Here is a 20,240-nt window from a genome sequence, read left to right on the forward strand (position 1 = left end):
AAGAGAGAGAGAGAGAAGAGGACCGAGCCCTGGGGCATTTCAACATTAAGTGCTTGGGAAAGAGCACCAACAAAGGAGGACTGAGAAGAAAGAACCAGAGAGGGAGAAGGAAAGTCAACAGTTGGGTGTCCTGCTAGCCAGTTGAAGAAAATGTCTCGAGGAGGAGGGCGTTTCCAACTATGGTGTGTCGAGTGTTATCAGTTATTCTCCCTTACTCCCAAGTTGTCCCTTTTCCTACCTGTTTTTGCTAAAACATTAAATTAGAAGTGTTTTTAAATCCTTCTCCCCAAATAATAATCACTTACTACAAGAGACTTTTTAAAGCTCATAAGGGTAAGATACAAAGCCTAACATCACTTTTTGAAAATTTAAGTTTTGAAGGCAGATTCCTTCTCGTCTTTATTTTTATAAGCCCAGCATTTACCCTTAAAACAGCATGTAAATGCTGAAACAAGAGCCCCAGGACCTCTTAGTTCATTTATAGCTAATGGTAAGCACCCTAAGACTACAGCCTCCATAATACCTTTCTGGAAGAAGAATTTTAGGATCTGAGGAACTATGTAAGAAAACAAAGTAACTGACATTTTGTCTTGCCTTTCCCTGCTTTGAGGTGCACAGGGCTGGGGGAGCCTTACTGTTTGACTCAGAATGTGAAACTGACTTTTACAAGGTGTCAGAAGAATTTGAATCCTGGTAGGAGCCTCCTAAAGTCAAAGGCCCTCTCCCCTTGACTTAAGGAAGCTTATATTATTTAAATCATAAAGCTTGCCCAGACTTTTAAGGAGTTCTTAACTGCAGGCAGAGTAAGACATGCATCTTTCCTTTTCTAGATAAAGCAAAAGGTGGTGCCTTCACAAGAGTCCTGAATTCCCATCTCCATTGCTCCCTGCGCCCCAGCCTTTGATCATCTGCCTTGTGTTGATTGAGCAAAACCCTGAGGATATAACAGAGTGCAAAGCATGGGAAGCTTAAAATTTAGTAAGGGAAGTATAAATGTATAAAAAGTTAAATAATAAAAGAATTCAGTTGTGAAGATTGTAGAGAGATTTGGATTTGAACTAACCATTTGCGTATTTTTAGGAGTACCATGATTTATAGAGTAACTTAAGCCACAGTTGATAGGTAGGTTGTCATCTTTTCCATTGGTGCCATGGTGGCCTAGGGTGAGACCAACAACCCTCTCTTGGGGTTCAAAGGACACTCCAGTAACATGTCTGAATAGACCCTCAGACTGGTCTTCACACTCTTCCTGGCCCAGCTGTCACTGACAATATTTACCCTTGGTTTTCTCTTTTATAATGCTAATTATAGTGAAGTCACTTGGTTGTTTACTTCTGCTAACTTTTTAAAATTCTTTAATTTTGGCAGTGTTTTATCTTGTGAGGGCTGGAATTGTCACCTCTTTCATGCTGTCTAGAAGCTTTCTTTCCCTAAGCTTTTTCCAGCCTTAAGAACAGAAGTTATTTAGACCTGGTACCTACTTTGCAGGGATTGGGGGCTGAATTCTCGGAACTCTCCTTAACTTGAAACCTCAAGATATGTTGTCACAGAATTGATGCAGAGTGACCTACATAAAATTATCGTCTCTCCTCAACCACTCAGCTCAGATCATGTCAAAGTTTTTCTTTATCAGATTTTGCGAGGTAAGTTTTTCTTTATGAAGAAAAAGGTAGTGTCACTGTATAAATGAAATGTTTTGCTTTTCATTTGAACTAATCTGACCTTCCAAGGCTTACTTCTTCCCTAACAACTTCTTTCTTTTGACCAAGGTATATTTAATAATTTCTATACTTGATGTTAAATAAGAGGCTTTTAAGGGTAGCCAAGTGGTTCTTATTTTCAGTGATGGAAGAGAAGGGCCTATCTAATTCATTAGGTAGTCGAGGGGGTTAATATAGGGAGGTAAATAAGCAAGATGGTTTGTCAAACAAGAATGCTTTGTCACAAAGTTTCCACTAAGCAGCCTTTAGTAGGAGTGTGTGGCTGGCATCAGATGACTAAATTGAAAAGGAACTGTGTTCCCTATGGATAACATACATTCTTCAAGCCAGCAGTAGGTGGGCCTGGCCTGAGTGTTGGCAGGCATGCCTGAGTTCAACTCTAGAAAAGCAAAATGACTCTTCAAGCATGGAGGAGACTGATAGAAACAGCCAGCTAACTAATTCTCTAGGCTGGCTCATTAAAGAGCACTGACTTGACAGAAAAGCGATTTGGGCTGGCATTGTTGGAGCTTCCTCTGGTCATCAGGTGTGTCCTTCAGAATTTTGCCGTTACAAATGGAGAGTTGTTTAAAGCTGAAACAGTTTTCTTACCTAGTAAAGTACTTTTTTTCTCCCGCGGGATTCAAAGAATTAAGGCATTCTTTATAAAAATTGACAAGCATCTGCCAAAAGAATTAAAGCACATACAGTGTTAGAGCTAGAAAGTTCACCTTCTATAGATTTGTTGATATTTGGGGATGGGGGTGGGGTGGGGGTAGAGGGGAGATATTGGCTATTGGACCTTTTTTCACACTTGGAAAAAAAAAGGGATTTGCTGTATTTTATTCAGAAGACTCAGCCTTGAAGCTGTGATCTTTAGCAGTGCTAAAGCCCACAGTCTTTCAAGATGTCAAAAATATTTTTAAAGTAATTAATTACCCTCTTGATTCTTAGTGGTGGAGAATACTACCAACAAACCTGGGCAAGTTTCTGAATTTTGTCTCATCAGTGAAGATCTGTCCTGGGAAAGGCTCCCTGCTGGTTGATGGGAACTATTTTGTGGGAGCAGCTCACAATCACAGGTTGAGAGTATCAGCAGAGAGCTCCAGTAGCCACACTTGTGAACAATTCAAGGTTATTGGTCTGGTCAGCCTTAACTCCAGTGCTTGGAACGCTTGTCTATATACTTAAACCTCAGTAATCTTTCGAATTATAGACATTATCTCTAGACTGTGCAAACCTTTGATGACATTTTATAAATTATAGTTTTTTGAGGTAGGGCTAACTCAAGCTTTTAATAGTGTTCATTATGCAGTTATTTAGAGAACAATTTAAAATCCTGTACTCTTGTTTCTATGGTGTTCCCCAAATCATTGGTTGAGTAAAAGGAATTAAGTATCTGCAGTTAAATCTGTTTGTTGTTTCAGGTTTGAAATATCTCCATTCAGCTGGCATTTTACATCGAGACATTAAGCCAGGGAATCTCCTTGTGAACAGCAACTGTGTTCTAAAGGTAGCTTTTCAGTTTATTTAAACATGTAAGAAAAAATTGGAACGTCAAGGCACGTTTAAGAACATGTTTTTGTGAAAGAAATGGTTAAATTTATTTTCATCACTTTACCAAAAATTAGAGAACCCAGTGTTCTCTAGCAATATCACTAGTCATGGACATAGTAACTAATTTGTAGTCTTGGCTCATGGTTTCTTGGTGATATTTTGCACATGTTTTGGAAACATTGGAATTGGAATTTCAGTGTGACTAGAAATAAGAATAGAGAAGGTGATTTCTTTTCAGATTTTTCTATTATAAAGGAAGTGTATATCAGAAGAAAGATTGGAAGACCAGTAAGCTTCTACTTACGTAAGAATCAAGTGTGGCTTTTAAGAAGACTGTCTATATGTTTTTGCACAGCTAACATTTTTATATGCTTTTTGACTGAGGCAGCAAAGTAGGGAAATCGAAACATTTAGAAGTGAAAATACTAAGCCAGGAAAGGGTCCAATGTATTTCCATGGTATACAGTAACCAATTCTCAGTTATCCCTCTGAAGGGGTATTGATTACAGGATTTATTACGGTTAGCAGCCCGCAAATCTCAAGATGTCAATTTCAGTTTTTTATTCTTACCCCAGTACCATCCCCACCCCATTGTCTTTTGTTAGAGTGGCTCACAAATAGCAAAATCCACATGTGTACATACACCCTACCCCTAATAGAGATGTGTATTAGCAGAACTCCTAGTGAGGGGCCCACCATAGTTTTCCCTATCATAGAAATTAGAGATAAGGGCCTTCCTAGAGCTGAGTCATCTCTATGTAAGCAAATTAAAGCTCCTCTTATTTTATGAGTGGCTAAAGTATTATATGGTGCTTCAGTCTACAGTAAATATTCTTAACATTTCAACTGATATATTTGAAAAAGAAAAGAACTGTTTATAGATGTTGTCTTATTTTAAACATTTTTTAAACATATTTTAAAGACTGTCATTAGTACTTAGCTTGTTGGCAAGCTAAACCTTAAAACCAAGTATATAAATGAATTTCAGGGTTTTTTTGTTGGTTTTTTTTGCGGTACTTGGGCCTCTCACTGTTGTGGCCTCTCCCATTGCGGAGCAAAGGCTCTGGACGCGCAGGCTCAGCGGCCATGGCTCACGGGCCCAGCCGCTCCGCGGCTTGTGGGATCTTCCCGGACCGGGGCACGAACCCACGTCCCCCGCATCGGCAGGCGGACTTTCAACCACTGCGCCACCAGGGAAGCCCAAATTTCAGTTTTATCTTAAATGCTTTCTTTAAACTGTGGGCCAGTTTTCTTCAAAAGCTGATGTTATACTGCTTTTGAATAAAAAATTTCCCTTCACTCTTTCCTTGAAGAACTCTGTTCCTGTTTTAACTCTAGAAAGATTTAAAACCTATTTTTCATATATTCCCTGAAAACAACTAATATTGTAGTTCATTCTTTTGTTTCCACAGAAAATTAATTGTCCCAAAAACCACTAAAGTAAATATTCCTTCTATAGATCATTGAGTTCATTCCCCTGCCACCATCACTTTTTAAAAAGAGCCGTAGGGACTTCCCTAGTGGTCCAGTGGTTAAGACTCCACGCCCCCAGTTCAGGGGGCCCGGGTTCAATCCCTAGTCAGGGAACTAGATCCCACATGTGGCAACTAAGACCCAGCGCAGCCAAATAAATAAATATTTTTAAATAAAAATAAAAAGAGCTGTAACCTATCCCCATAACCTATTTTTATTCTTAAAAAAAAATTAAGAATGTTATAGTCAGGGACTTCCCTGGTGGCGCAGTGGTTAAGAATCCGCCTGCCAATGCAGGGGACACGGGTTCAAGCCCTGGTCCAGGAAGATCCCACATGCCGTGGAGCAACTAAGCCCGTGCACCACAACTATTAAGCCTGTGCTCTAGAGCCCGCTAGCCACAACTACTGAGCCCGCGTGCTGCAACTACTGAAGCCCGTGCGCCTAGAGCCCGTGCTCCACAACAAGAGAAGCCACCGCAATGAGAAGCCTGCGCACTGCAATGAAGAGTAGCCCCCGCTCTCCACAACTAGAGAAAGCCCATGCACAGCAATGAAGACCCAACATAGCCAAAAATAAATAAATAAATATTTTAAAAATAAATAAACCCTGGTTTTAAAAAAAAAAAAACCTTAAAGTCAGGAATTCTTTGTCCTATTCATACCAAGTCACTTTATGACAATTTAAGCCAGTTTCTTCTTATTTCAGTTTCTGGTTGGAGAACTTCACAAAGCATTTGTGTAGAATCTGTCATGCTTGACGCCATTAACTGCTTGCAGTCCATTTTCCAAATCGTTATGGTATTGTAACCTCTGGCTACATGAATGAGTAACTAAAAGAAAATGTCATTTATGAATAAACAACATACAGATGAGAACAAATTGAAATTTTGCTCTGTTCCTTTAACTTGTCTTAGCAGCCTACTTTTAAAAGCCAGAGTAGAGTGCCAGTCTACTGATGCTAATACTCTCTTCTCAAACGTAAAAATGCATAGAAAATAATTATGATAAAACATTTTTTAAAAATTAACGCCCTTTCAGATTGTGAATATATTTTGTTTACTATTAGGCACAAAACAGATAATTTTGCTGGAAATCGAATATCTTTTTGGTTATCTGACCATATAAGCTTCTTACTTTGAATTTAGCCTGTCTTCCAGATAAATTGCCAAAAATGATTCCAGATCTGTTTTATAAGAGAAAACATTTTCTGCTGGGTAGGTGGTTGGTTGTTTTTTTTTTTCTTTTTAGTATAAATACAAGAAAATTAAAGTAGATTTAAGTCCTTTCCTCTGGTTTTATTTTGTTTTAAAAGATATCCTAAAATTTTTTGGCCAAGTAATAGAGCGTTTAAACATTGTGTGTTACTTGAACACTGGCCTTTGGGAGGATTTGAAAAACAACATATGCCTTTCTTCCTTTTTGGTATAGTTTTTCCTGTGTGATCTGGAAATTTACTTTCATTTTTAAGTTTTAAAGATGTTGGCTTTATACTTCTTCATCCCCACATACAAACATGAATTCATTTGATGTGACCAGGCATAGTACATTCAAGATAAAAAGAGAGGATTGCCAAAAATTAGGGGTAAAATTTGTTTTCTTTAAAGCAGTGGTTTTCAAGTTTTTTTAAGCCTCCAGACCCTTTTTTCAAATGAAATATTATGCTGGGACCTCAACTTAGAAGACAGATAAAAAGTGTTATTTTTTTGGGCTTCCCTGGTGGCGCAGTGGTTGGGAGTCTGCCTGCTGATGCGGGGGACGTGGGTTCGTGCCCCGGTCCGGGAGGATCCCACAGGCCACGTGGCGGCTGGGCCCTTGAGCCATGGCCGCTGGGCCTGCGCGTCCGGAGCCTGTGCTCTGCAGCTGGGGAGGCCACGGCAGTGAGAGGCCCACGTACCGCAAAAAAAAAAAAAAAAGTGTTCTTTTTGTCCCTTATAATATTGACTCAGAGTTAATCAGTGAGAACACTGGAGCTTAGATGGTCATTACTCTTTTATCTCATCCTCAGTGCTCCCAGTTTTTGTTTTGGTTGCCCAGTATCAAGAAAATCTTAATTCCTGAAAATAAGCAGAAGTTGCTGGTGGTGGCACTGCTGCTATTTACTAACAGCTCACCTTGCAACCTCCAAATACTTTTCACTTAAACAGAAGGAGCAAGAAAAGATTTATTCCTAGGTCTGCATGTAAATTAATCAGTCTTTCTCATTTACCATTATGTCTCCAAGTTCTAGCATACTGTCTAAAATATAACAGGCACTCAATTAATTAAATGTTAATGGTGTGAAGAAATGAAGGAACCTGTTAGCATTGTTATTCTACAGTGTGCTACATTTTGACATATTCACACATTTGAGTGTGTATTTTAAATAGATACATGTGAAATTTAGGTAAAATGTTTACGGAACTCCTGAAGTACCTCCTCAGAACTGGATTTAGCAGGACTCCGTTTGAAACCCATAGCTTTAAAGAAATTTTACTATATATATTCCATTGAGATAGTGAACATATGGGAATTTCCTCCAGTCTAGTGGTTAGGACTTGGCGCTTTCACTGCCGGGGCCCCAGGTTCCATCTCTGGTCGGGGGAGCCAAGATCCTGCAAGCCATGTGGTGCGGCCAAAAACAAACAAACAAAAGATAGTGAACCTAGTTAGCTCAGGAGGTCTTCAAGATTTTCCTTGTAATATCTTCCTCCATAAGCCAGCCTTGAAAATAAATCAGCTTGATTTGTTCATCAAACCTAGAAGTATGCATTCAGCTGCTTTTTGTTTGTTTAGTTAGTTCCAGTTGAAAACAGATGAAAAGTGAAAAGCATATCTTTACAATACATCATTTTATATAGAAATATGGAAGTTTGAGACTTTTCTTCCCTTTCATCCAAATAAGATCAAATTATGTTGACACAAATATACTCTGCCTATATCATTGAAAACTTTTCAAAGTTCAGAGGTCTATCAAGATTTTAGTTTTTTGTTATTTTGTTTTACTTTTAAACTTGTAAATATATTTGTTTGACAATATTTTGATAATCTTTTCTATTTAGATTTGTGATTTTGGATTGGCCAGAGTGGAAGAATTAGATGAATCCCGTCACATGACTCAGGAAGTTGTTACTCAGTATTATCGGGCTCCGGAAATCCTGATGGGCAGCCGTCATTACAGCAATGCTATTGACATCTGGTCTGTCGGATGTATCTTTGCAGAACTACTAGGACGAAGAATACTGTTTCAGGCACAGAGTCCCATTCAGCAGGTATGATTTCACTTTAGGCTTTAGGAGCTTTTCAATTCTGTTACAGATTTAAAGGAAAAACCATCTTGCACACATGTCTTGGGCTTATTCATTGTACTGTCTAAATTGCTTTTAGCAAATTCAAGTTCACTTAAAATTCAGAAAGTTATGAAGTTGAAGGTTACAGAGATATTGATTTTGCAACGTATGAGCCTATTAGAGGGAATGTTGACTTTATTACACGCACTGATGCATGGCAGCAGACTCAGATGTAACAGTTTGCACAGGTGTAATCTTCAGTGGTTAGAGGGCCTCTGTTCTTTCTAACTGAATGGATCTGACATGAAAATGTATTGGGTGACTTAATGTACTTACACTTTGTGCTTAGAATATAAATTTTAAGTGTTGACTTCTTTAAATATGAACATTTAGAAACCTTTCTAACTTTTATTGAGCTAAAATATTTAAATGTGGCAGAGAACATCAGGAGCTGATTAAACTGTAGCTTCAGGAAACTGTTCCTGATATTATACTTTAACTGTCCGTCTTTATAGCTAATTCATTACTACCCATATTTTCTTTGGGGTAATTCCTAAGTATTTTTTATTCATAAATTTTAACAGTATTGTTTGCGTGAGAATAACGTAACAATGATGAGTCAGGCCGTAGAATCAAATTGGTGGGTTCAAATCCTAGCTCTGCCATTTGCTATCTGTCAAATCTTGGGCAAGTTAAACTGTTCCTGAGGATTGTTGTGCAGATTAAATGAAGTAGTAAAGCTGAAAGTAAGGCCTGGGGTCTAGTAAGCACTTAGTAAACGTTAGCAGTTATGATGGTCGTGGTGGTGGTGTGCCAGGGTGTGAGGGATACAGCCATATAAGACAAAGCTTTGTGAAACTTTCACATGAGATAGAAAATAAGTATACCAATAAATATAATCCCAAGTAATGATAAATTCTATGAAGAAAAAAATTAAACCAGGTTAGGGATAGAGAATGATGATGGAGCAGAGCAGTGCTAAAGGACTCTTTGAAGGGATAACATTTGAGGAGTGACCCAAGTGAAATGAGGGAGCAAGATACCGGGAAGAAGTATTCCAGGAAAAGGGACAACCAGAAGGTGCCTGGACGGAGGTGAGGCCAGCAGCATACCTGGGACAAAAGGGACAACCAGCATAACAAAGCCCTTTGAGGCAGGAACAAGTGTGGCGTGTTGGAGGCATGGCTTGATTAAGGAAGAGTATGTAAGAGATGAGGTCAGAGAGAAAGAGCCTGACCATGGAGACCTGATAAGGACTTTGGATTTTATTCTATCCAAAGTGTGATGGAAAGCTCTCTGTTTTTGAGCAAGGGTTTTGAGCAAGGGAGTGTTAAGATTTTGATTGATCACATTTTAAAAGATCACCCTAACTATTGTGTATCTTTGTAAATAATTCATGCACCTGACCAAAAATGAAATCATTTCCTTTATGCTCTATCTACCAAGAATTGTTAACTGATACATTAGAAACTATATATGCTCTGATCAACATTTAAATCTATTCCTCTGCTATACATTCAGTCTTTTTGTTTAAGTTTACATCTTTTAAAATTGATCCTGGTGATAAAAAATTATCATAAATAATCTAATGTTGGATACTATTGATAATATTCACTTTACTATTCAATTTCTTTAGAAGGTAGAGCTTAACAGACTTACCTGTAAGATGATATGTCATATCTGGACATAAGCTGCCATACAGAAAAGCTTAAGTAAAAATTAAGATGTTCAAATACTATATATTGAACAAGGATCTTGGGTTGCTGCTGAAAAGAATGTACAAAGGAAAGTGTGAAGCAACTGAAACGGGATTCAAATATCTCATTTTCTAGAGAGATAGCATAGGTCTTGAGTTTGCCAGTCTCATGTAGCCACTGAAGTCTCCTTCACATCTATCAGTCATCAGTGTATTTTGGAGTGAGAAATCAAGATCTAAAATGAAAAAACAGTCTAACTTCTAAATGGAAGTAGATATTTTCTGTAGCATTTTCTCCTTTATCTTCGAGAAATAAATACCCTATGTACTGTAGTACCAGCAGACTTCATAAAAATGTTTCTCATCCGTAGGTCTGACACATTTTAGACAACTTTCTCAATATTTCCATTTGTTTTCATGAGCCAGTCATTTCCTTCGGCCTTTAGTGTAGTTGTTAGAGGTCCAAAAGTATCGCCAACACACTTTTCCCAAAGAGCTTTTATATAGAGATCTTTTATTCTGTGCAAAACAAGCTACTTGAGAATCTCTATTATCCTGGAGGGCAGTGATACTGATGGCTACCCCATAGCTTAGTTAAGTGCAGAAAATAGTGCTTTGTATTTGGCAACCCCAGAACCAGGAAAATAAGTATCCACTGGATAAGAATTTTCCATCCTGGAGGAATTAGAATGAAATGTTATTGCTAATTGGGTTATGAAATTAGAACAATCATAGCACTAAAGAAAATTGTTAAGGTAGTTTGCTACCTACAAAGACTTGTTTGTGAGAAGACCATTTTTATTGCTCTCCTTTATTGTGCACAGCTAATTAGGTGTGGCCTTATGCGGTGTCATAGTTTTCTAAATCACACGGTTTTTCGCCAGTATAAGAGATTTCTAGCATAACCAGAATGTAAAGGGTCTGCACTGGCCCAAACTTAGCTTTTATTTCAGGTGTGAATGTTCTGAGTATTTACTAAATCACAGCTGCCTGGTTTGGATTAGCTCCTCGATGAGCCTGAATCCGTTTGAAGCATCAGAATCCATTGATTAACTGTTTGAACAGAATAGTCATTAGCCGTCACTGAGAGTGCAGTTTGTTTCTACAAGGATCATAGAGGCTGCGGTATCAAGACATGGGGCAGGCAGATGCAGACCCTAAATTACTATAGCCTTAGAATGCCATGCTTCCCAAAACTATTTTCTCTATTTGTATCTTACAGATTCCTAATAAACATTTATCTGTTTGTTTGTTTGTTTGTTTTTAAAAAGACCAGAAGGTGAAAGTAGAGGCTCCTACCAGTTAATCTGGAAGTTGCCTTAATATTTTTTTCCCCCAAATTCGGTCCTCATCTCTAACGCTGTGATTTAAGAGTAATGAAATGTTGTTTCCATGAGCTTACTGTCCATCTGTACTTCATGTTTCCTCGTAGTTGGATTTGATCACAGATCTCTTGGGCACACCATCACTGGAAGCAATGAGGACAGCTTGTGAAGGTGCTAAGGCACACATACTCAGGGGTCCTCATAAACAGGTAAGAGGAGAGCAGGGCTCTGTATTTGGTAACCATCTGTTTGGGCAGAGTTTTCTTCCAACAGAATAATGAAATGAGAATTTTTAAACAAAAGCATTACTTGTAGGTTTTATTAATTTTTTTATGTCATGGCCATAAGTAAGAAAATGTTAAAATATTTGTCAAACCCAATAGAATATAGTAATTCCCAATGCTATAGGAAAAAGTAAATATTTTTGTAGCACCTTTGCTAATAAATGACCCCTGGCTTTTGTCTCCTGGTTTTTGATGTGTCCGGGAAAAGTTACTGGGGGTGGAGCTTTGACCTCAGTACCATAACCTAGTGCATGTATACTCAAGATATACTTTCCACATACTGAGCCGAAATACCTGGTATCTCTTATTCCAGCCAGGAATGTGAAGCTGTTTCTATTGCACTCTTGCCACTAACACAGAATCAGATGTGAATGTTGTTAGAAAAGAAGTATGAAGAGAGATTGCCAGATTTGCACTGATCAATATTACTTGCAACCAGCCAAGTCACTGCTGAGAAAGACAAGATGGTTATTATCTCCACCCTGTCGATTTAGCAGCATTTTTTAGAAGCACTTTCCTAATCTCCTTTGGACAAAACAGCTTAATGATGTGAAGAGTGAGTAAGGGGAATACTTTTCCTAGGAACAACAAACCGAAACAGAAGAGAGAAGGCTTGAACAGGAAGACTCGGCAACTAATTTTCCTGGGCTTTGCCTTGCTTTCTTTTAAACTGGGCATTTAGATGATCTGATTGATCATTAGAAGATCTGGTTGATCTAATTGATAGACCAAATGACAGACTGAGTTTGACAGTCCTCTCAATTACCTGCCAGACATTTGGTCAAGGCCTTACCTTTCCCTTGTGGTTCCCTCTCTGTGATTCTAGTGACTCCAGAGCTTCCATTTTGACAGGCAAAAAGGGCAATGGGTAAAGTGTGTTATCTTCTAAAGCCAGCCTGAACTAGTAAATGTAGATTTACTACTAGAGATGTAGGTGCTGGTATTTTAAATAGCCCCCTGCTGGTTACATCCTTCTGTTGCATTTAGTTTAGAAGTATAGAATCATTTGGGCCCTAACTCCCTTAGAAGAGCACAGTAAGTCTTAACCTAGAGGAAGGTTCTATATAAATAGAAAGAACTAACAAGATCTGTTATGTTCAGTTTACTGGCCAGTATCAGGAATATTAAACTAATTTATCAATACCTGGCGCATATACCTTCAAAGCAATTTTTTAAAATTTTGTTGTATATATGCAAGTAATACGTGAGTACATGTAAAATAAAAATTTTACAGAGAGTTAGTCATCCATAGCTACCCCCACGCCATCCTAGTCTCTTCTGGATTAATTTTAGAGTATCTTTCCAGACATATTTTTCTATGCATTTATTTACATAATTTGTACGAACAGAAATATGCACTATTATTTGTTGGGACTTTTTAAAAAATATACATATACAGAACCTTATTGGCTATCTTCTTAAAGTCACAGATTATTGCCTCAAATTAATATACTTGTGTTGGTTTATTAATATACATATTTGCATGTGGCATCAGTCAGGACTCTTTCCACTGAGACAGTTAAAACTGACTTAAGCAAAAAAGGGAACTTACTGGCTCATATAACTGAAAAGTCTTGAGCTACCACTGACTTCAGGCTCTGCTGGATTCAGGTAGTCAAGTGATATTTCATGCCAGGAATCTGACTCTTCTGTTCTGTTTTCCTATGTGGTGGCTTCATTTTCAGACAGGCTTTCCCCCATGTGTTTGCAAAAATGGAACCAGTAGTCTAGCCCTGCGTTCTATTAGCATATCAATCCTCAGGAAAGAGCTTTCCCAAATAGATCCATAAAAATATTTGGAAGGTCTCTGACTCCATTAGGAATGTATTTGGTTATGAGTAATAGAAAACCTTGCTTACAGTGGTTTAAAGAAATAGAAGTTTATTTTTTTCCTCATATCATGAAGTCCCAGAGGTAGGCAGTCTGGTGATGGCAGCAGCTCAATTATGTCATAGAGGATTTAATTTTTTTCTTTCTCTCTGCTTTTGCCATCTTTAGAATATTGACTTCATAGTCTCTTGCCTATTGCCTCATGGTCACAAAATGACTGTAGCTTGTCCAGAAATCATCCATATTCAAAGGGAAAAAATGGAGGAAGAAGGGAGCACTAGCACTATCTGTTCCTTTTATCAGGAAAGCAAAAGTTTTCCCAGAAGCCTGCCTAGCAAACCTTTGCTTATATGTCATTGTCCAGAACTATGTGATATGTGGCCTCCGAGATGGCAAGAGAAGCTAAAAAAAAAAATGGGTCTTTTCTATCCCAGTTAATAAAGGTAGATAGGGATAAAAGGATTGGAGGTGTGTGTTAGCTTATCCATTCCATTGTATGTTCCTGACCTGTATTAACTGTGTGCCCATCCTGGAACCAGTCGTGGTGCTCAGGGGAATATACCATATGATTGGCCAGGCCTGGGCCAGGTGCCCATCCTTGGAGTTCAGAGATTGAAATCAAGCCCAGCCAAACCACTTGATCTGAGAGTGAAAAAGGGAGTGGTTCCCTTAAAGTCAGGAAACGGGGGGCAGACAAGAACACTATATGGCATTTTTAATTTACTGTCTCTTTTCCACAACTCAAAATCTTAGCTGCCATGGCCCAGGGATCTATTAAGGGCAGATACTTGTTGAGGCACCGCCGTTTTGGTAGGATTGAAAAGTCTCTTATCAGCCCTTAGTCCCTTTGTTCATCTCTTATAAGGTTTAGATCTTCATCATTCCTCAGATTGTTCTCAGCTAATTGTGTCAGAAATAGGTAAAGTATTCTCACTGAGGTGAAAATGGTCCTGTCCCCTGACAGGGACCTTATCTTACAGTTAAGAGACTCGGAGTATGGTAGAGAGTTCATTCAATTCAAACTTCTTATGTTTCAATTGGGGGTTTCTTTTATATAATCCCAAGAATGCTTACTAGAGTGCACTGTGCATGGTGCAACTCAACGCTGCTGACTGAGGAGCTCAGCTTCTCTGCTGCCGGGTGCAGACTGTCAGCAATATCTAACAGGCCCTGTGCAGCCTGGCCGGTGCTGCCGGGGTGACCACACCCTGCAGTTGGCTCACGATGACTGTGGCATATACCATCTAGGGCCTCTTGCCCAGGCATAATGGCTGGTAAATTAGAGGGGAAGAAAATGGAATTAGAAATGCAGCATTTCTAGTATTGCATCTTTCCTGTGGAGCCAATGCTAAATTATTAACAGGTGTCCTTCTAGAGAGGTACTGGCATGACTGAACTGTTTTTCTCTGTCCCTCTTTTTAACTTGCATATATAATATAAACACAGGAAAGGAGAAAGCATATCAGATGACTGTTTAGGCTGAAATGAAACTTAGGCCTATTTTTAGTGTATTTGTTGGGGTATAATTCTGTAAAGAAAGATAATATTGGGGGGGTGGATTTTAAAAATTTCAGGTAGCCTTAAACATCCACTCTTGATTTTCACAAGCTCCCCATCCCATACCCAGTTGTCCTTGAGTCGTAAATTTTGCCTTCTAATTTGCCTTATATCCTCTATTCAGTGGCCTCTGGAACCCTTTGTTTATGTGTTTTCCTTGCCCACAGAGAGGTGTTATTCATCTTTGTTGTCCCAGCACCTAGCTCAGGGTCTGGCACTTGGTGGATGTTAGATGATCAGCAGTGGTGGTGGTAGGTAAGCAGGTCTGTACTTGTGCAGTCTAATGGATGAGAAAGCCAAGGTTCAAGGGACTTATCTGAGTCTAGTGATGGCAGAGTTAGAATTTGAAGCCACGTCTTCTAGTACTCATTCCAGTGTTCCCTTCCCTATAACCTGCCTGCACCACAAAAATGGGATGAGGGGTAGATTCACTTTGAGAGTGGAAAGAAAAGAATTGCTTATGGAGAGACATTTTGGTCAGTAAAAACTGACTGGAATTTGGCTGCCATCCTGCACAAGCCAGTGAAAAAAAGCACAGCTATTCACAGTCAAACCAAGAATCGGAATCTTTTAAGAATATCAAATTACTTCATTTTACGCAATAAAAAAGTTCTTATGGAAAATATATGTAAATTGTAAGTTAAAACCTCTCCCCACGCTCTCCACAGTCCCCCTCTCCTTTATCTTGACTAATACAGATAATTTCAGAGCTGTCATAGATTTACATATTTTTAGCAGGAAAACATGTAAATGCATCAAGGAGTAGTAAATTGGTCTACAAATATATATATATGGGTTTTAGGGGTTTTTGTTTTTGGTCGCACCCCACAGCACGTGGGTCTTAATTCCCCAACCAGGGATCGAACCTGTGCCCCCTGCAGTGGAAGTGCGGAATCCTAACCACTGGACTGCCAGGAAATTCCCATCTACGAATATTTAAATGCCAACTATATATGGGTTCTGTGCACATAATGCTTTTTACCTATAGTAATCCTATCAAGTGTCATGCAATTTTAGAACTAAAGTAAACTTCAGTGATCATTTAGTCCAGCCTCCTCATTTTATACTTAAGGATACTGAGATTCAGGATGTTGATTTATCTAATTAGTAAACTAGAACCCCCATCTCATCTCCTGTTACTCTTGATCCTGAAGAAAACATCTGTATGGTGAATAATTACCTCCTGATGATTCTGAGGTGTCTTGTTGTTCTTGTAGAATTTTCCTCTACGGCTTAACTGAGGGAAGGAGGCAGATATGTAAAATACTTGATGTTAGTGGTTATCATAGTAGGATTCTAGGCCCGTGATTGAGATATAAGGAGACCTTTTAGTGTTACTTGCGTGAGAGACAGTGCAGTGATGCCATTTACCTGCTCCATCCCCTGACCCTCCAAGCAGCGAAATAAAAGCTTTATAAGCTCTGTGGCTTCTCAGGTCATTAGAGTCATCTCCCTGCCTCAGGGCAAGAGGGTTAGATATAGGCATGTGGATATGCCTGCCACTTAAAAAAGACAGTTATTGAGTGAGTAATCAGTGCTAAAGTGGTGTCATCCTTTCTTAGAAGATTCTGTAAATTCCCGAGTATCCTAAGGCTCCTTTAGTGTTTTAGCAAGGTAATGTTGCCGTAAGACATAGTTCACGTGCCTACTTTGCACAGTTTACTTGCATGTAGCCAAGGTTTTAAATCTTCTTTTCTCCCATCCTTGGGCGTGTTTGGTCTTCCCTTCTTGCCAAAGCGTGTATGATATAAGGCTAACAGGAGCTCCATATTTTCAGGATTAGCTTTCATTTTTCATAGGCTCTTCTGTGCTCTGACCTACAATGGGTAATCATTGCAATATAAAATATGCCACTGAAAGTCAGTGACAGTTGTTGCTTTTGAAGACTGGTTAATGAGGGGAATACTCATTTCCTTTGAGTTGAGACTCACGTGCACTCACCTTTTGAGCTGGGTACTTACCTTGTCATAAATTGGCTGTATTCCATATCTACTTACACAAACACTCACTTGCATATTTGAATTCTTTATTTTTTCACAGCCATCTCTTCCTGTACTTTATACCCTGTCTAGCCAGGCTACACATGAAGCTGTTCATCTCCTTTGCAGGATGTTGGTCTTTGATCCAGTAAGTAGTGTTTGTTTTTATATTTTTTTAATGAATTAAAAATATGTGTTCTAAGAAAAACATCCTGGCTTTGAATAGATGGGCAATGTAAATAATGACTTTTTTTTAAATGAATAATGACTTTTTAAAAGATAAACTTCAGCCCCCAGTTCCATGTGTATCATGCTCACCCATCACACAGAAGTTTGAGTATTAACACATAGGAGTCTAGGTGAAGAGAGATAAGGAACGGTACCATTCTTATTTATCTCAATATTTGTAAAAGGAGTTTGACACCAATTTGAATTAGGAAAAAAAATTTTTTTAACATTATTTGAAAAAAATCTGCCCATTGTATTGCGTAAGGAAATATTTACTCTGGGTTGTAGAAATGGTGGCTTTTCCAAATGCCATTTCTAGACTTGACTCTTCTGGGGCAAAGTTCAGCTCTTCGTTTATTTATTTGTCCAAAGAATATTCATTATTCGCATCTGTGCCAATAACTGTTGTCAAAGAAGACTAAAAAACGGAAGCATTTAGGAAAGAAAATTTTACTTGCCGAGAGTACATGGAAGTCACCAAATACAAAATACAACAGATATTTAAAGGGGAAAAATACCCACAAAATTACCAGTTAAGTTTACATTGGTTTGTTCATGATGAGAAAACAGCAACTTTCTCACATGATTATTAAATCCACAGAAGTCAGAACTATCTTCAGATGTCAGCATAACAAAGATCAGGGATAAAAATGTTTTGTTAGGAAGTCCAGGTTTGTGGGAAACAGGGTTCTGTTATTTGGGGGACCAGAACCAGAGTGATCAAGTTATTTTTATTACATCTCAGGGTGCAAAGTGGATTTTTTGTTTGCTTGGTGTTTTTGTTTTCCTTTTGTTTGTTTACTTTGGCATGTGAGGTACTTAGTGATATGGGAAGCAAGACAAAGTGGCAGTTCTTGTTCCCACAGTCTCTCCTTGTGGTCAAGTTCCTGCCATTAAAGACAGTTTCAGCCACATAATTTGCTGGATGAGCTAGTGGCTTAGTGTCATTAGTTTGATATTTTATTTCACAAGTTTATCTGCGTAGCTAACAGGAGATGTTGATTAATACATAGAGACCTTTTGTATGGTTAACAAAACTAGAGGCACATGAACTTCAGGTTTCAGAGGTAATTTCTGTCTGCCCATTGAGGATTTTCTAAAATCCCTGAGGTTAAATTTACTTTTCTGTGCCAAAAATATGTTATTTTCTTTATTAGTTCCACTTAGATTAAGAAGGAGGAACTGTGTAATTCACCTGTACCAGGTTTTTCCCGCAGTACTTACAGCTGTTGGGTATCCTCTTTCTCTGAGATCCCATGTTTATTTATGATCCTGACCTGCCAGGAGCTCATGGCTGGAACTCTAAGGCTGGAATTTCCTGAACTGTACAGCGGATACCACGCATATTTCCTGGGAGGCCTTTTAGACATCAGTTCTACATGTGAAATGTAGTCCTTATTCCTTAACAGTGGGATTGTCACACCTAATTAAATGAAACCTTTGGTGTGGTCATAGTTACAAATTAGATTTATCTATAAGAAGGAGATATGATTTATCTATAAGAAGGAGATATGATTTATCTGGAATTTTTTTCTGACATATGTTTACTGAATTTAGTTTATGATTGATATTAAGGATTCTTTTTCTAGTTCTGAGGGTTCATTTAGAAATAGATACCTTTTTTTTTTTTTTTTTTTTTTTGTGGTACGCGGGCCTCTCACTGTTGTGGCCTCTCCCGTTGCAGAGCACAGGCTCCGGATGCGCAGGCTCAGCGGCCATGGCTCACGGGCCCAGCCGCTCCGCGGCATGTGGGATCTTCCCAGACCGGGGCACAAACCCGTGTCCCCTGCATCGGCAGGCGGACTCTCAACCACTGCGCCACCAGGGAAGCCCTAGATACCATTTTTAAAGAATGTTTCATTCTGGTTTTAACCTGTTAAATTTGAGGGTTAGTGATAAACTAAGAAGAAAGAAATGAGGGTTTTATTACCTCAAAATAGTGATGACATTAAACAAATCTCCAGAGACCGTAATTTATGTAAAGGCAGTAAACAGTTACAAGCAATATTTTTAAAGCACAACAATAATTATTAGGAATTTAGACAATTATTTACTTTTTTCTCGACAAACAAAAAAACACTGTTATCTTGCATACACATCTTCCTATCATCACCCATTCTTTTACGTTCTTTAAAACAATACATATGTACTTTAACCCAAAGGTATTTGCACATCTTTTTAAACTGTTTATTGATGGCTACTCAATATTGTATTAATGAAGAGCCTAGGTATATTAAAATTATGTTCTCCATATATCCAAAGACCATTTATTAACTCAAATTAATGTTAGTAAGGTCTTAATGTTAATTAAGAATTAGGAGATTGAAATTTTAGTTGACTCATTAAGTCTTTATGATTCGTAGCATACAAAAGACTAATTTCTTTTTAGAAACACATTACCTATTATGATTCATCTCATTTAGTTTAACACATAATTTGTAATTCCATAATCTTAGAGTAATATTAGTTTATCTGACCAGCAAAACCAGTAGGAAAAAAAATCAAATTCAAAATGATTAGGCTTTTTATGAGAAAACAAACCTAAAACTTATATAAATGAGAATATCGTATTAGCGTTATTTGTACAGGTGTTTTTAAATTTTTATAACTATTAACTCAGACTGATTTGTCCAAAGAGTCATCTTGTATACAATTATCTTACACAATTATATACCGGATATTAAAACTTCTAAGTTGTTTGAGAGAAATACTTTGCCTACTTTGTAATCTAGTAATCAAGTAATAGTATTATTTTAACTCCCAATTAAAGCTTTTTTTAATCTTTGAGTTATAACTTGAGCAAAAATTTCTAAAGAGCCAAAATATTTTATTCATAAGGAAGAAGAATGCTTTTACATCTTTCCATTGCTTTTTATATGTCTTTAATGTGTTGATACTGTTTCTAAAAGCCAGTTGCAATAGGAGTTTGCTCCATTTGATTTTAAGAGATCTCATAATATGATGTATTAACTCGCCTCAGAAGTATACGAAGTACATCCATTTATATTTGTAAAATGGAAAATTTTCTAGTTCACTTATTCAGAACTAGAAGAGCCAATTTTGATAAAGTAACAAAATCTAGGATATAAACAAGTGAAGTGTCCATATCTATTACAAATGTTGATTACTTAAACAAGACGTAATTAAGACATAGAGGACATAATTATGCACCATCAATTCCTTCAAAAGAACATCACTATTAAATCTGAGAAATTTTGTGATTTTTTTTTTCCCTCAATTTAACAGGACAGTTTTTCTTTTCAGTGTTCATACCCCTTAAAAAACGAGTCTCCTTTCTTTAGCCGTGTTTCAGAAGTCCCAAAGAGACCTTAATTTGTTTAGA

The 20,240-nt window shown here is 38.0% G+C and overlaps 1 protein-coding gene across 2 annotated transcripts in view; it reads left to right on the forward strand.

Annotated features, from left to right (window-relative positions):
* NLK (nemo like kinase) overlaps window positions 1-20,240 on the forward strand; it is a 146,965-nt gene that overhangs the window by 119,922 nt on the left and 6,803 nt on the right. For both annotated transcript variants that reach the window (XR_003437960.1, XM_027130384.1), the window contains exons 4-8: window positions 1,537-1,643; window positions 3,128-3,213; window positions 7,771-7,980; window positions 11,127-11,228; window positions 16,731-16,817. Coding sequence is in view for 1 of the 2 variants with exons in the window: in XM_027130384.1 (XP_026986185.1) it covers window positions 1,537-1,643; window positions 3,128-3,213; window positions 7,771-7,980; window positions 11,127-11,228; window positions 16,731-16,817 (592 nt within the window). In the remaining variant the exon portion in view is untranslated. The remainder of the gene's footprint in view (window positions 1-1,536; window positions 1,644-3,127; window positions 3,214-7,770; window positions 7,981-11,126; window positions 11,229-16,730; window positions 16,818-20,240) is intronic.

This window comes from Aethalodelphis obliquidens, unplaced genomic scaffold (assembly GCF_003676395.1).
Source record: "Aethalodelphis obliquidens isolate GAN/ISIS:26980383/991018 unplaced genomic scaffold, ASM367639v1 scaffold38, whole genome shotgun sequence".
NCBI lineage: Eukaryota > Metazoa > Chordata > Mammalia > Artiodactyla > Delphinidae > Aethalodelphis > Aethalodelphis obliquidens.